We start from the raw sequence: 16,183 nt of genomic DNA, 5'->3' as shown, positions 1-16,183 counted from the left end.
GAGCCAACTGAAGTATTTCCAGTGATGGAGTAAGGTCATCTGTGTAAGAGTTGGCTTCTGCTACACAGTGAGTGGTGTTTAGTAGAAGGAGATACCTCTCTCCAAAAGCTGAGGAAGACTAACATAGGTAAAGGCTAGAGAGTATCAGGGGCAGATGTCAGCTCTCAGTGCTTTTTGAGGTTTTTTTCTCTTGGCTACCAATTATTTCTGTGTTTCTTAGTGTAATAATAATAATAATAATAATAATAATAATAATAGTATCTGTAGAGTCATTTGGTACATCCTGCTGAGCCCTGTTGTGTAGGTGTAAATGTTTCTGAATGGGCCACAGAAGGGATGCACCTTCATGTTGTTTAAGCACTAACTGGTTTATTCATACACTCTAGCAAACAGTCATTGATTTTTAACTGAAGGCAATAAAGAGAAGATATCACCTGTGTATGTTAGATACCTAATTATATTTCAGTTCAGAAGATGTTCCAAAGGGGGTTTTTTGTTTCTTTGTTTTTATGATTTGGAAAGAAAAAGGAATTCTATTTGAAGCCTTGGTTTCTGAAAAAGGAAGAGGGATGTTTCCAGATTCAGGGGTGGATTTTAACTTGTCCAACATTAGCCATCTAAAGTCTGGACAAAATGCCTCTGTAGGCCATGGGACATATACAGCGCCTCCAAAATCTGTCATCTTACAAGGAAGATGATTTCATTCTGGAGGTACCTCTGTCTGCTTTGATTCTTAAAGTAAACTTGGAACCTAATTTTTGCATGTCCAAGGTTAGGTGAGTTGACTGCCTGTCCAAATTGTCCACTCCTTAACAGTTATTTTTATTGAAGCTTTTCTGTAACTTCCCTTTTAGCTTCCTCCCACTAGACCAGTCACAGTAAAGCTTTTTGAGTATTTGTTCCCAGTTCATTTTAGGAAATAATTTTTCATTAGAAGATTTTGATGTACTACTGGCAACCAAAGACATCAGTGCCAGGTGGTTTCTTCCTCACTGCTTGTACAGACTGGTGCTCTGAATGTTCAGTGTAGATACAGAGACAGCACACTGGGCAAGCATGAAGACACATTCACTGTCAAAAGAAAAATTTTTAACATTTTGCAATTTTAAGAATGTATTTAGACCTTCAAAATTTTCTGCTAAATGTGCCTAAAGATGCCTAAACATGCATCTTTAATTTGCTTTAACTTCTTTTTGTTTGATAGTACCTACTAATTCTGAAATTGAAGAGAAGATTAAAGAGAGAACTCAGCACCATTTGGATGACTATGCCAGAAGAGGACTGCGCACTCTGTGTATTGCTAAGAAGGTATTCCTTTTAATATATATTTTAAAGAATGTTTGCAGTCTGTAACCAGCCTGATTGGCATCACCAATGGGGCAAACATATCTATATCTAAACAGATTCTTCTATTGTCACATTTTGTTTACCCTTACATGCTTTCAGGAGGAATTTGTGAGAAAACTCAGATCTATCCGTGATATCTATTAGATTGACATTGTTGTCAGTTTAGAATGCCCAGCAACTTCACATCATAATTTAAAAATGTCTATTGTCAAATAGCCAGATTTTTCTTTAGGAGTCATAAGCAGGTCTCCTTGTGTGAATCTTACCCTGGTTGGAATTCCAGACACAGAAAACAGATTAAGTCACACCTGTTTTACTGGGTTTTATAAACAGTTTGCAGTATTACAAGTGCTCTAGATGTACAACTGAAGTGATGTTTTGAGATTCCATTTTAAATTCAAAGATGCTCGGAAGGAAAATTCCATGGGGATTGAAGCAGGCAAGAAGCCTCTTTACAAAGCCTTATGCCAAGTGAAAGTACAGGCTGTGTAGCTGGACAGCCATCAGGCTGTACCCAGCTGGGCAGTGGTTCTGTGGCAGTGCTGCAGGTGAGGAGCAGTAGGGAGAGTGTGCTGTACCAATTGGTCTGCCTGCCTTCCGTCTAAATGGAAGCTGGCATCTCCAGGAACTCACAGGGTGCCAATGAGTAGCACAGCAAAGTTATGTAACACTCTGAGCATTGTGCTAAATCCATGGACATCCTGAAGCTGTAAGTAATTCACTGCCAGGGGCTGCAGTTGCAGGTTCAGGGTGTGGACAGCAGAAGTAACCACAAGAACACTTTTGATGCATAACTGAAAATCCAATATAGATACATGCCATATGTTTTCTCTCCCTGTGTAGGTGATGAGTGATGCAGAATATGCAGAGTGGTTAAATCATCGTTTTTTAGCAGAAGCCAGTATTGACAATAGGGAGGACCTGCTGCTTGAATCTGCCATGAGGCTTGAGACCGAACTAACTTTGCTCGGTACGTAGAAAATACTGTAACTCCCAGGAAACTGCCTATGATGTTCATAATTGGAATTTTCTTGAAGAGAACTGTGCTAATGTCTATCTGTGTAACACATGGCTTTCTACAGACCTAGAATTTGTTGTCATTCCTGAATTTTTATTAATCTCACTGGCACAAGCACACTGGCTGTAAAGCACACTGAAGACAGGTAGTGGTCTCCTGTTGTTTGTAAAAATTTACTGATTTTTTATTTTATTTATTTTTATTTTTATTATTGGGTATTTTTCTGTCTTCACTAGAGTTTTTAAATGCCAGCAAATGAAATTATAGTAACAAGTCACAGGCCTGCCTGTGCAAATATTCAGAGATACCCCATTTCTGGGTGTATTTTCCATCACTGTTGCATTCATGGCACAGCAGGTGTACTTGTGCTGTGTTCTCCTGTAATAACATGGAGATAAGAAGTCAGATATGCTTCTGCAGGAACCATTCCTCTGAAGGTCATTCAGCTGTGCAGAAATGAAACAAAAAATGTTTGGTGTAGGTGTGTGGAAGGTAAACTGCATGCAGTCTGGGATAATCACTTTAGAGAACTGCCCAGCAAATAACATTTGGAAAACAAAGTGCAAAGATCTGACTGTGGTGCTAAAGGCAGCTCATGCTAGAAGCTGAAGAGAGTCAGATCCTATTGTGTAAAAGGGTGCTAATTCTCCCATTTTGTGTCATATCTGCTTAGTGCAAATGCCATAAACCTTGAAACTAAAAGGAATTCTGGTATTGCTGGCTTCAATTTCTGGAGAGAAACCAGAGCAGTGCTGCAAACGGATGTTTCAAGGATATACAGGTGCCCTTGGCCACTACAGCCAGCAGAGAGAAGTCAAGCTGCTTTGGAGACCTGCTGTCCTGCAGGCTCATGTTTCTGGTGTGACAATAAGCAATATGTGTTGGCCCTAACATTAAATGGAAGTGAAAATAAGAAGCTTAAATGACTTCATACTGCCAAGATGCTTGTTTTCAGAAATTTCCAAGCATGTCATGGTAGCGTGTCTTTTGGGATGTGGGTACCGGCAGAGAACCAGCTTGTTCTGTCACTCTTGGAGCATTTTGTTTTTGGAAATACAGCAGCACTAATCCTTCTGCTTGTCTAAATGAAGGTGCCACTGGCATTGAAGATCGCCTGCAGGAGGGTGTTCCAGACACAATACAGGCATTACGGAAAGCTGGAATAAAAATATGGATGTTGACAGGTGACAAGAGAGAGACAGCTGTCAACATTGCCTATGCTTGTAAACTGCTGGAACCAGAGGACAGAATCTTCACTCTTAAATCACAGAGTAGGGTGAGTAGAAAAGTAGATTTTCTTCTCTGCTGAAAAGTTCAGTCAGAGGACAGTACAGAAAAGCAAATGTTCTTTGGTTTCCCAACCAAACAAAGACAGCATTATTTCTTGGAAGATGAAAATATTGGAAAACTGACTGTTCCCTTCCTTGTGGGTTAGATATGAAATCCTTTCTATGTCTGTAACATCTGTTTATTTATATACAGTCTCTACATTATGATTAATTATTTTAATTGAATAGACTTCCTAATTTCTGTCTGTGGTAAGTTAAGGATTTGACATGGCCTCAGGTTGTGCCAGGGGAGATTTAGATTGGATATTAGGAAAAGTTTCTTCACCAAAACGGTTGTCAGTTATTGGAACCAGCTTCCCAGGGGAGTGGTTGAGTCACCATGCCTGGAGGTGTTTGAAAGATATATAGGTGTGGTGTTGAAGAAATGGTTTAGTGGTAGACTTGGCAGCGTGAGGTTTATGGTTTGACTGAATGATCTTGAAAGTCTTTTTCAACCCAAATAATTGTATGTTTCTGGGATTTCCAACGGCTATGAGTTACAGCAGTAATCAATGTAAGAATTATTTCATGCAAATTCTATTGCATTGAGCTTTATGTTACCTTCTGTAATATCTTCCTTCAACCATAATTGTCTTGTATAAATATACAAGGAACTGTCTCTGAAGGAGACGTGAAGGAGATTGCACACGATTAAAAAAAAATAACCTGTCAATAATTTTCTTCTCCCCACAGCCCAGTTGACTCGTGATAAATAGTGTTTAAAAATGCTGGTTTGGATGGCAAGTTTAATCCTACTGGATCTCTGTGTCCTCTTGTGAATGCTTAAAACCAGCTGGTTTTCAATTGATTTTTATCAATTTTAGATTGCTTAAGACAGGAATTACTGGTAAAGCTAACATATGACATATCTCTCCTCAGAGCAGAGAAATGAAATCTGAGACTCTGTAAAGGATTAAAGAATTGTTCTAGGACCTTTCATTTTTCTTTTCTTCTCTGCTTATATGTACCTTAAGAAATACAAGTTTTATATGCCATAAAAGATAGTGTGGCAAGAAATAACTGTGCGGAAAATAAATTGAAAAAGAAAGGATTTTTAGTTCCTTTCTAAAAAGTTGTGTTTGAGGAAAGCTTGGAGTTGATTTGTGCCAACACTTTCATTTTACTAAGAAATTAGTGTCTTGACAGTGAGAACTATGCCCCTTTTGCAAGTGCTCTTCCTCCCTCTAGCTTGGCTTAGAAATAAAAACTAGGATTTGATACTGTTGCATTTCAAAATAAAATTATCAAAAGATTTAGGAAGATGTATTTTCTTCCATATTGCATGTGCTTTACGTATATTGATATCAAGAATTTTTTGAGCATCTTACATTGATTCTGATAAGGTAAAAAAACTCCACAAGGCCAGTTCCCCAGTAATTCATTGCAGCTCACCTGTAATGTGATATGAAGTGCACTTGTGACTTTGCATGCCAGACAAAAAAAAACACAGAGAGGAAAAGTTTTCTGTCAAAGCTGTATTTATATTACAGAATCTTTAATGGTTGCTATTCTTGCTAGTCTGTGAAGGTTTTCTGACTTGCATAGGGTTTTTTTCCCTTCTCCTAATGAAATACCCAAGCCAATCTGTTTAAACAAAGTTTATCACAGACTTTTTTGTTAACAACACACTGCATCCTTAGTGATTTTAAAGGGTTATTCGGCCTCATGTCTGAGCCTTTCAAGATAAATACTGTACAAGGACAGCATTTGACCTTTTCCCCATATGTATTTTATTAATTGAAAAGGGAGCCAGAATACGGACAGTATTTAATAAAATGCCTTTCTCTTGTCTTTAATTAGGATGCCTGTGCCTTGGTAATGAGCAAAATTTTAGAAGGCATACAGAAGAATGCTTCTGTCAAAAAAAAAGCCAGTCAGAAACTTGGAAATGTCTCTACGAGGCACTCCACCCAAGCTCCAGGGTTCAGTGCAGGCCTGGTTATTGATGGAAGGACTTTAGAACATGTCCTTCATGACAGCCTGCAGAATATTTTCTTGGAGCTCACAGGAAAATGTCGGGCTGTAGTCTGTTGCCAAGCCACACCTCTGCAGAAGAGTGTCCTGGTCAGACTGATGCGAAGTAAGCTAAAGGCAATGACTTTAGCTGTAGGTGAGTCCTGTGGTTACCCTCCTTTCTCTCTGAAGAGTAGAAGCCAGTTTCTTCTCTTGTGTATTTTGTTACTGTCTGTCACAAAATTTATTTTATGAGCAAGATAATCCTTTGAATTGTAGTTGTCTCTGGCATAAGATGCTGTTTACCTTCTGAAGTAGCAAATTTAGTCCATAAAACTATGTCAGTCTAAAGCACTAAGAACAGCATCAGTCATACAGTGTTATGTAACGTGCAAAGCAGCAAGTAAGAGCATTTTTCTTTCCATCACAACCCCCCAAAATAAGGAGGCAGAGGGGAGATGACTGGCTGTGATTTAAAGCACCATATTTTCTGTTGCAGCATGCCATCTAAATTCTGACAAAAACAACAGCTATTATCTATTTGGAGAACATAGCTCAGCTCAGTTCAACCCGGCCTTCCACTTACTAATCCTCTTTTCCTTAGGGTTTTCCATAGGCTGCAGTGTTGGCCATAAAAATGTATTTCTCTGGACCATCTGGTGTTTGATATTTGTTCTTTCCTGCCACCTCCATAGCAATATGATAGCCAGCAAAGCTTGTTTTGATTTTTCCTCTTTTCTCTGTAGGTGATGGTGCCAATGATGTCAGCATGATTCAGGTGGCTGACATTGGTGTGGGAATATCAGGCCAAGAAGGCATGCAGGTAGTGTGTCCAGACACAGCTGCAAATGACGTCAGGTTCCATTTTGAATTGGTTCAGAGTGTACCCTGGAGACCCAATAGCTGCACAGTCCATTCCCATGAAGGGCAAGACTTTGCAGCCTGAGCTCACACCGAGGCCTCAGTATTCTGCCAGGAGCAGTCAGAAGCTGAATGCTGCAGGTCAAGCTCCAAACAACAGAGTTTGTTGCTGCCTGTCAGTGAGCTCCGTATTACTCATGTCCTGCAGGGAAATGAGCAGCATGAGTGTCAGTGATTTCCATGCACTTGTGTGGTAATAATGATGACAGCCATATTCCTGCCTGTGCTGTGTTGGGCTGAGCTCTGTGTGTTAGTTGTAAAGTCTTATGTGGAAGGGGATATCTGAGTGAGGATAACCTGGCAAGCACTATGTATAAAAAAACATAAAAAAAGAATTTCCATCAGTGGGTAAGTTGCTTGGTTGGCAGTATCTGAAGCTTATCTTTAACAGTTTGCATATAGTATATAATTTTCTTTGTCTGTGTTGCAGGCTGTGATGGCAAGTGACTTTGCAATCTCTCAGTTTAGACACCTCAGGAAGCTGCTGCTTGTCCATGGTCACTGGTGTTATACCAGACTTACCAACATGGTGCTTTACTACTTCTACAAGAATGTGGTATGTAGCTGTATCATTCCAGGGAAATCAGTTTATGTATTTGTGAGCATACAAATACAAGAGTTTAGTGGGGCTTTATTTTATTTCTTCTCTTCCTATTGTGAATGGTTTCAAAGAGCATATGTCAAACAATTCAGTTTCCCATTTGCCTGCAGAGACCAGAGGCTCTTATTTCTTGGGCTAAATTTCCCGCTCAAAGGCATTGTTTGATTTGATTAAACAGTGGGTAAGCAGACATTACTAATATGGTGGCAGCATGACTATTTAAACAAGCCATGTCTGATTTTGAAATGTTTCCACAGATTACTTTAACCAGACCTAAGATTTACTGGTTTTTCACTTGTTTTTAAAGTGTTTGTCACTGGCTAAAGTTCCATCATGTCATCTTTGGCTTTTCAGACCTACGTGAACCTCCTGTTTTGGTACCAGTTTTTCTGTGGGTTTTCAGGCACATCAATGACTGACTACTGGATCTTGATTCTTTTCAATCTCCTTTTTACATCGGTGCCACCCATCATTTATGGTGTCTTGGACAAAGATGTATCTGCAGAGATACTCATGGAACTCCCACAGCTGTACACAATGAGCCAGAAATCTGTGGTAGGTTACAGAGCAATGAAGCAAATTGAAATGGGCTCAGCATTTGAGCCATTTCTGTCTTTCTTTCATGTTTCACCCCAGGCAAGCATTGTTTTAAATTACTTTATTAGAAAAGTATCTAGGCCTGTGCAATATGTGCACAAATAAAAAATAGTTTTTCTAAAGATTTTGTAGGTTCTTTTCAGCCGTAGATCCAACCTTATCAGACATTTGGATGATAAAATAAATTCAGGACTTCAGGTAAAGCAGTGTATTAGATAAACACTGTTACCAGCACATTTATTTCATTCACTGTGTCAGCTGTCAACATGCTTCCTCAAACTGGGATTTGTTTGAGCAAGATAAGAGCATTCTATATACTCCATGTTTTTTTCTTTGTCATACAAGGGTCTCAACTGCCAAAGGACCACAGCAGATTAATTTTAAATAATCCTCAAAGAAGTCCTGTCAGTCAGGGTACTTTTCTCCTTAGAGGTATATCCTGAAATTTGCCATCCCACCTGAAAACACTATACATCTTACCTGGTCTATAAGTAAATTCTGTCCAAACACTTAACACAGAAAACCACAGGGAGTGGGGTAGTAGGTTCTAAGTCAGAATTATATAAATCGGTGGGGGTTTTCCTGGTTTCTACTTTGCTTAGCATGATTTCTAGTGTAATTTTAACTTCAGATTTTTAAAAATTTAATAATTAAAATCTTTATTATAACAATTGAAGGCAGTGACATACTGAGCCTGAGACAGAATACATACTGTATTCAGCCCAGAGAGGGGAAACATTGACTATATGAGTCACCAAAACCTCAGCATTTTCTTAATGATCAGATCCTTACAATATCAGACAGGACACTAGAAGGCATTTCTTTACTAAGAGGATGGTCATTCACTGGAACAGACTTCTTAGAGGTGTGGTCAATGTCCTAAGTCTGTCAGTGTTAAGGAGGCATTTGGACAATGCCCTTAAAGGAGGCTTGAACTTTTGGTCAGACCTGAAGTGGTCAGGCAGTTGAACCAGATAATCCCTTCCAACTGGAAAAAACATTTCTGTTCTATTCTACTCTATTCTAACAAATACTACTTAAAAAAAAGTGCCACAACATGTGATATACTAGGTTGTCTTGTCTGTTATAACCTGGCAGAAGTTTAGGTCTGGTCTAGAAGGGAAAGAAGGATATACAGTGAATGGACAATATGTTTTGCTTGGTTGTGGACTTCTACTTTCTTTTCATATACCCTTAAATATTTTATGTTGCTTGGCTTACAGTATTTTTGAGAAACAACGTACTCTTTTGGTACCAATCTGAACCTCAGCAGATTGGCTTGAGCAGATCTGTGCTTTGTCAGTCATAGAGAATTTTGATTAAGTAAATGTTGCAAGGCCTCATGATTTGTTTTGATCTTCAGGATATGTGCAGTACAGTGATCTGAGATGAAGGTTTTGAAGCCACATAATCAGAATTACTGTATTACATAGTAGATTTTTTTCTCTTTTTATTCCCTTATCTTCTGTTGGTGTTTTTCTTTTTTGTCCATCGCAGTATTCCTTGTTCTGTAGTTGGAGTTGTTATAATTTCCTTTCTTGCATGGAAGCACAGGGAAATAATTGCTTGGAATCAAATGCAGTAAGAGAAATGCTTTAAAAAAAGCAATGTATTTTATCAGTATCGATATTTATCAATAAAGTAATATTGCACCATGAAGATGGTGAATGGGATTAATCTTCAGTAGTTTAAAGCACTTCCCTGAAAGGCAAATAAGTTTCCCACATCACCTCCAGACAGCAGTTCAGTTCTTGAAAGGGTTGAATGGCTTTTTGGAAAAACTTCTCTCCACTAATTATAGAGGACATCCTGCATGATTAGACTTCTCATCTATTTGTCTCAATTTAGTGCCTGAAGGAATGGGATATATCTGAGCCAGAGCACAGGCAACTATGATTTCATAGGTGGTTGATGTGTCATAGCAGTTTGCTGCTACTGAGGGAGGAAGGCTTATTCTCTTCCTTCTTTTCTTCCTGTTACCTCTTCATCCATATAGTTAAACTATCTTCCTTGTGTCAGCTCAGTTATCCCATCAGGTCCTTCCAGGATCTGATTTAACTCACCAAAACAGCAATGTGTCATTCCACCAGAAAAGTGAGTTGATTGCTCACCTCACATCTAATGAGTTTAGTTAGCTCACAGTGGAGTCCCATCCTCACAGAGGAGTCGAACAGCACACATAATAAAAAGGGATGGAGATAGAAGAAAGTGGGACTTGGCATTCAGTGACAGTAAGCTGCAGGGTACTTGCCTGTCCACCAGCTCCCTCCCTTCCTTAGTACTCAGCTAAGGCTCTGGTACATCCATTCTGACAAGAACAGCTGCAAGAACAGAGTTCCCAGCGCTGGCTGCTGATTTAAATACAGTTAGCTGTATGTGTGGAGGGACATCTTTGTTCGAATAACTGTAACACAAATGATGCCTTTTTCACTGGGAAACTAACTGGAATTACTTATACAAATAATCTTTCCCCATATTCAAATTAATGCTAATTAAGGATGCAGCAATTTGTTCAATTCGTTTCAATGCCATTGTGTTTTTTTCTTACAGACTTACTTGCCTTCAGCCTTCTGGATAACCTTGCTGGATGCTTTTTACCAAAGTCTCGTTTGCTTTTTTGTGCCTTACTTTGTAAGTGCTGGCCACAAAATACATTTATACATTTTGACATACTTAAAACCTAAGCCAATTAGAGAATAGATGAAGTATTTGATTTTTACTTCCTTGTATATGAATTTATACTTAGAAGATCATCATTGGAACAGAGCCGAACTCTGTGTGTGCATATATGTATGGTATTGAAATTATTCATGCCACTTTGTATTAGGAAGTAAAGAATATTTTACACTGACCACTGTCTTCCTTTGCAGACTTACTGTGGCTCAGACATAGACATTTTTTCTTTTGGAAACCCCATAAACACAGCAGCACTCTTCATAATGCTGTTTCATCTTCTCATTGAGTGCAAGTCTGTGGTGAGTACTTTGTTTCCCAAAGTATATATTCTTAACAAAGTATGTGCATACAGCTTTCAGTAAAATTAAATGGAAGAAAGGTCTTCATATAAAAAACAGAGTAAGTATAAAAGGGTCAAACACAAAATATTATATTTATGTGACTACATGAGCTCTCCTAATGCATCTGTCATTTGAACTAATAGGATTAATCATAATTAAAATGAACAAAATTTGGCCTCAGAATTATTTGTAAATAGTGAAAGGATTCTGCTTCATTAAGGTAGGGTGGTTTGGGATGTTGGTACAGTTTTGCAAATGGTAAAATCCACCAGTGATCTGCTGAAACATCCTTAGGTTGCATCTCAGAGACAACAGTATAAATTGTTGATTTTGAATGCTTGGAACTGATGATCTGCTCTGTGGCCAGGATAGATAATTCAGAAGTGTATTTTGGTGCCAGAACTGGAAAATCAGTATGTTGCAGAAACATTATTTCAGTTAAGTCTGCATAAGCTAAAGCCATCTGCATTAGCTTGGATAAATTTAGAGCCCTTACAAGGGGCTCTTTTTTGGCTTAATTAAAAAAAAAAATACAATAATGTTTACAGTAGAAGGACACAGATTAATGGGTTTTATTTTTTCTTTGACTTTTTAAAAATATTTTTTAGGATTGTTTCATAATGGATGAAATTTCAAGGTGTGATTCAGACTTTTCATTGTCCTTTTGGAAGTATGACAGCCATAATTAAAATGTCTTTATTGAGAATATATGTATAGCTTGAGTATATTCACGCTCCAAATAGACAATTTTACTTAAATTTGTTTTGTTTGACATTTTCGAATGTTGGCAACCTGTCAGACCAGTGACAATGTTGTTTTCATAGTTCTAGCCATCTAGGTGTGAAATTTCAGAAAATTTCAGTGTAGAAAGGTAACCAGCATCTCAAGGAAGATATATATGTAAGGGTGGTATCATGTGAAGATCTCCCCTCCATTTGCTTGAGAAAGCTTTCTTTTCTCCCACTGGATGAGGTAGTAATGTGAGGCAAATGTCTTTCACAAAAGAATAAAAAGCTATGAATTTATGAGAATTTTAAAAAATCAAATGTCTGGAATACCTATGTACTGTAGACAGAAGGCTCTGTTGCTTCTGCATGGTTTTGTGTGAAATTAGGAATATTATCTGGACAGATTTATCCTCTGTTACATTCAACAGCTGCCCTTGGAGGAAAAGTGTGCATGTTCATGCACATCCCGATGTAACAGGTCTTTCTGTTTTGCAGCTTAAATCTTACTTCTTTCCTTTTCTGAATTACAGACTTGGATACATACAGTAGTTATAGTTGGCAGCATCCTGCTTTACTTTATATTCACTCTGGCTTTTGGAGTAACCTGCAAACACAGCCTACAATCAGATTTTTACTGGATCATGGAAAAGCACATGACAGACCCAGTATTTTACTTAATTTGCCTCCTGACTACTTGTGTTGCTCTGCTACCCAGGTATATTTCTGTTTTATAATTGCAGATTGCTGCTGTTATCAAAATTAGTTTTCTGTGAGTCAGTGGTGTTACAAATATCTGGCTAGAGGTCATTTCCCCCTACCATCCCCCAATAAAAATGAAAATTTCATTACTCTACCAGTCCAAGCTATGTGAGGACAACTTTTTAGTGCCATTTAGTTCTCCAAGTAAATTAAATTTCAGTAATAAAAAAATTCTTTTGTGATTTATATAATATTAAACATTGTCATTGGAGGGTAAAGAAACAGTAATTTTTGTAACCACAGAGTTCATAATTTACATACATATAAGTTAAATTAGTGACCAAAGTTGGACATGTACTATGTATAGATAAAGAAGCACTGAGCTTAGTATGTGTTTATTTGTGAAACGATTTTCTGTTTGAAATTTATGTCATGAGTATTTAGAATGAAGAATGTACAGGCTTCTTTGTGGAAACATGCTGACTAGATTACAAGGGGTTTTGATTTTTTTTTGTCTCACAGAGGAAGTTCAAGTTCAATAATGAACATTCAATAATGGATGTTCAATAATGAACATTCACCCTGGAAAGGCAGTAGTGTTGGATGGAGGTCCCAGGCTCCAGCATGCTGATCAGGGAGACACCTTAGCAAGCCAACAGAGCAAAACAAATAATGTGAAAACCAGTGAGACTTCATCAAACTCTCTGTTTAGCTTTCTTCAGTAGCCCCAGCAATCTTCCTTTCACTGGCTGAGCATGAACATAAGTCTGCAGCCTACTAGTGAAGTGCCTTCAGTACTAATTATTCAGTCTTATGTGTTAAGTCTCTTCCTTTCCCTCTTATTTCAAAAAGAATGAGACTTGACATTGAATTGCACAGATACTGAGAAGTGTCAAGAATAAGTGCTGCTTCCTCCTCACCTGATGTAATTTTATATCATAAGACACAATCTGAGCACACTTTCTGGATCAAGGGCTGCAGTACTGGCTACATAAGTTATCAGTCCTGCCAGCAGGAAAACTGACATGCTGTAGGTGCCTGCAGTGGCCACCAAGTATTAAGTCCCCTTTGGGAAGGTCTGGTCTGTGTCTTGAGCATGTAATCAAGAGTTTTGCTGCACTCACTGGGGATCATGACAGATCTGTCTGATGGCTTTGGTTCACACTTCAGCAGGATGACAAACCGTGAGGAGCAAGAAACACGTGGCCTCTTCTCTTTCCAACCCTGCTCTCAGCTTGGTTCAGGTGGTGACAGTAGAACCTTTTCTTTCACATACAGTAAATCTCCCTTACATGACAAATAAACAGATAAAGGCTGTTCTGGTAGGGCTGTAGAGAGCCAGGGTAGGATAAAGGTTTCAGCTTGGTGACTACTTCAATGCAAGGCTGTTCAATTTTGAAGAAGACAGTGGTTTTCATGGTGAATTAAAGGCAAAGTATTTAGACTTACCAGTGAAATTCTTTAAGTCATATGTACTCTCCCTGTGTCAGTATCTCAGAAGTTTTATAGCCTTTGTGGCTAACGAAACTACTGCTGTCCCATGTATGTTTTTCTCCATGCGTATTTCTGATTTGATCCTTTTTGTGGTGCTGAAAAGCTCCCACTCAGGGGCATTGTGAAGCCAAGGGGTCCTCTGCAGCTTCTAGCATGAGGGAGTGAGTGAGACTGAGGCTTTCACTGGAGGTTTTAAGGAGCAGTTCTCTTACAGAGGAACAGACATGGGATGCCCTGTTGGCTGAAAATTCACTGCAAAAATCTATGATTAAACCCTACCTAAGTTGCCAGTTAAGTCAGTTCTAATATGATAGAATCATAGGATGGATTGGATTGGAAGAGACCTTAAAGATCATCTAGTTCCAGTCCAGGAACTAGGTTTCAGCTTCAGGGTTACTTGAATGGTGTTTGGTTTCCTTTAAGTCACTGGAAACAAAAGGAGGTTTTTTGAGTTTTATTCTAAACAGCTTATTTGTAACTGTGTTTATTTTTGTAGATACTTGATAAGAGTTCTCCAAGGAACATTATTTCCATCTCCGGTGTTGAGAGCCAAGTACCTTGACAGACTGACCCCCAAGGAGCGGAGGGAAGCAATTAAGAGAGTGAAAGATGAGTGCAGTGTGAATGATAGAGTGGAGCTCCAACCTACTTCTGTGCCTTCCAGCTCAGCTGCAGGTGTTGTATCACGGGAAGAAAGCACTGACAGTGTTTTGCCAACATCTAAAACACCTTTTCAGACCTGTTCAAGAAATGGGTTAGTAGAGGACACCTCCTTCTTACCAGACATTCAGGATGAGTCTGGGAGTACAAATGGCTTGAACTCTGAAAAGACTGAATTTATCAAGGGAAACTAATACAGTTACATTTGGTGGTAATAATTCATGTGCCAAAGTCTCTGTTTGAGCTTCTGAAAAGGGTAGCAGTGCTGTATCTCTAGGACACAAAGCAGTTTTGAGTTCTGTTTTGTGTGAAGAAGATGCTTTACTGTATTTTACAGAGTTGGAATGCTAACTGGTTAAACACAAGAGTAGTTACTGCTGATTTATACTATGCTGTGGTTTTGTTTTCTTCAGCCAAGGTAGATGATGCACACATTTCCTTAAAAGCTTTTTTGTTTATTAAACTTTTTAATAATTTATTAAGACATTCAAGGTCTCTATGTCTGGATTGATTTTATATTTCTTCATACAGTAGACTTTGCATGCTGCTTATTTTTTGTATGCAACCTTGCATAACACCTCGTGGTGTTAAGGCCAGGACACTGCATGAATGTGGATTTGTAGAATTCAGTTCAGGTAAGTGAGCCTGCTCCCTTACACTGCTGCCCTAGAAGCCTGGCATTCCTTGGGATTCACCAGTTGCTGAAGTATGATGTAAGCAACAGGGCTGGGATGTTGTGTTACTGGTTGGCTTGTTTCAAGACTTCCTTGTAGTGTGTGTAGACAGTAATGCATATAACCACTATGGTCCAGTTTGTTCACCAGGCTATTGGATGGGCCATCTCTCTGATGCACAAACACCATTTTAACCATCAGGAGAGAAGCCCAGATGAGACACATGTAATGTGTCTCCATCACCTTCCTTTTCACTTTGTGTGAAGCAGATCCTAGTGCGGCCTCTTGTTTTCCAGGATAGTTCATCCTTGTGCTGCTTCCCTCCATTTTGACTCCATGTGGCATTTCATGTTATCTGCCACCAAATGCACTTCTTTTGCTTGTCACTCAATTCAGATGTTGGCTGTCTGTCATTTCTCTAAACTACCTCATTCCTGTACTGCAAAATTGTTTGCCAGCAGCAGTGAGGACCTCCTGTCTGTCTTCAAGTCTTCTCTTACAAATAGCAGCTTCTAGCTGATAATATCACTCTTCTTCACTCTCAGGTGTTTTTACATTCCTCCAGGTTTTTATAATAATCAGCTTAAGTGTCTCTTATGCTGCTCAAAAGAACGTACAGTGCATTGCATGCCCCACATTTGAGTCCTGTTGCTCATCTGTCTCCAAGACAGATGAGCCCTGCCCTCTGCCAGTTTCCCACTGCTCATGCACAGCACAAAAAGTGGCTGAGGTGCATATGGAAACTTCTAGATTCCAGACTCTCTAAAATATTGCCTCCTTTTTACTTCCCTTCCCAAAAAGTTACATGGACAATTTAGATAGGAACCTGAGAAATCTGTTTGTATTCACTAGCACCTGTTGAAATACACAGTTTCCTCAAACTGTAGGTGCTAATGAATTATTAGTATTAAGCCCATTTTTTGGTTATGTTACTTTCTAAAAGTTTTTGCTTTCAAATTGCAAAGATTTGTAAGTTTATTTTAAAGCACGTTTGGGGCAAGGGCTCTGCTTTTTAATTGAACCATGAGCTTTCCACATCAATGACAAACATTACATATTCCACAACTTTTAAGGTCTGTGAAAGAATTTAAACAAATGCTGTGAGGTTTGGACAGCTGCTGCTGCACAGGGCAGATATTGAGGGCA

The 16,183-nt window shown here is 38.8% G+C and overlaps 1 protein-coding gene across 1 annotated transcript in view; it reads left to right on the top strand.

Moving 5' to 3' along the window:
• ATP10D (ATPase phospholipid transporting 10D (putative)) overlaps positions 1-15,985 on the top strand; it is a 37,603-nt gene extending 21,618 nt beyond the window's left edge. The window contains exons 13-23 of the mRNA XM_085059025.1: positions 1,205-1,308; positions 2,191-2,317; positions 3,457-3,641; positions 5,494-5,803; positions 6,393-6,469; positions 6,998-7,123; positions 7,523-7,723; positions 10,316-10,396; positions 10,636-10,740; positions 12,041-12,225; positions 14,200-15,985. Of these exons, the coding sequence (XP_084915151.1) occupies positions 1,205-1,308; positions 2,191-2,317; positions 3,457-3,641; positions 5,494-5,803; positions 6,393-6,469; positions 6,998-7,123; positions 7,523-7,723; positions 10,316-10,396; positions 10,636-10,740; positions 12,041-12,225; positions 14,200-14,557 (1,859 nt within the window). The 3' untranslated portion in view covers positions 14,558-15,985. The remainder of the gene's footprint in view (positions 1-1,204; positions 1,309-2,190; positions 2,318-3,456; positions 3,642-5,493; positions 5,804-6,392; positions 6,470-6,997; positions 7,124-7,522; positions 7,724-10,315; positions 10,397-10,635; positions 10,741-12,040; positions 12,226-14,199) is intronic.
• Positions 15,986-16,183: the final 198 nt, after the last annotated feature.

Source organism: Lichenostomus cassidix, chromosome 4, assembly GCF_008360975.1.
Source record: "Lichenostomus cassidix isolate B80296 chromosome 4, HeHo_3.0, whole genome shotgun sequence".
Taxonomy (NCBI): domain Eukaryota; kingdom Metazoa; phylum Chordata; class Aves; order Passeriformes; family Meliphagidae; genus Lichenostomus; species Lichenostomus cassidix.
This window is presented reverse-complemented; position numbering and strand designations above follow the sequence as displayed.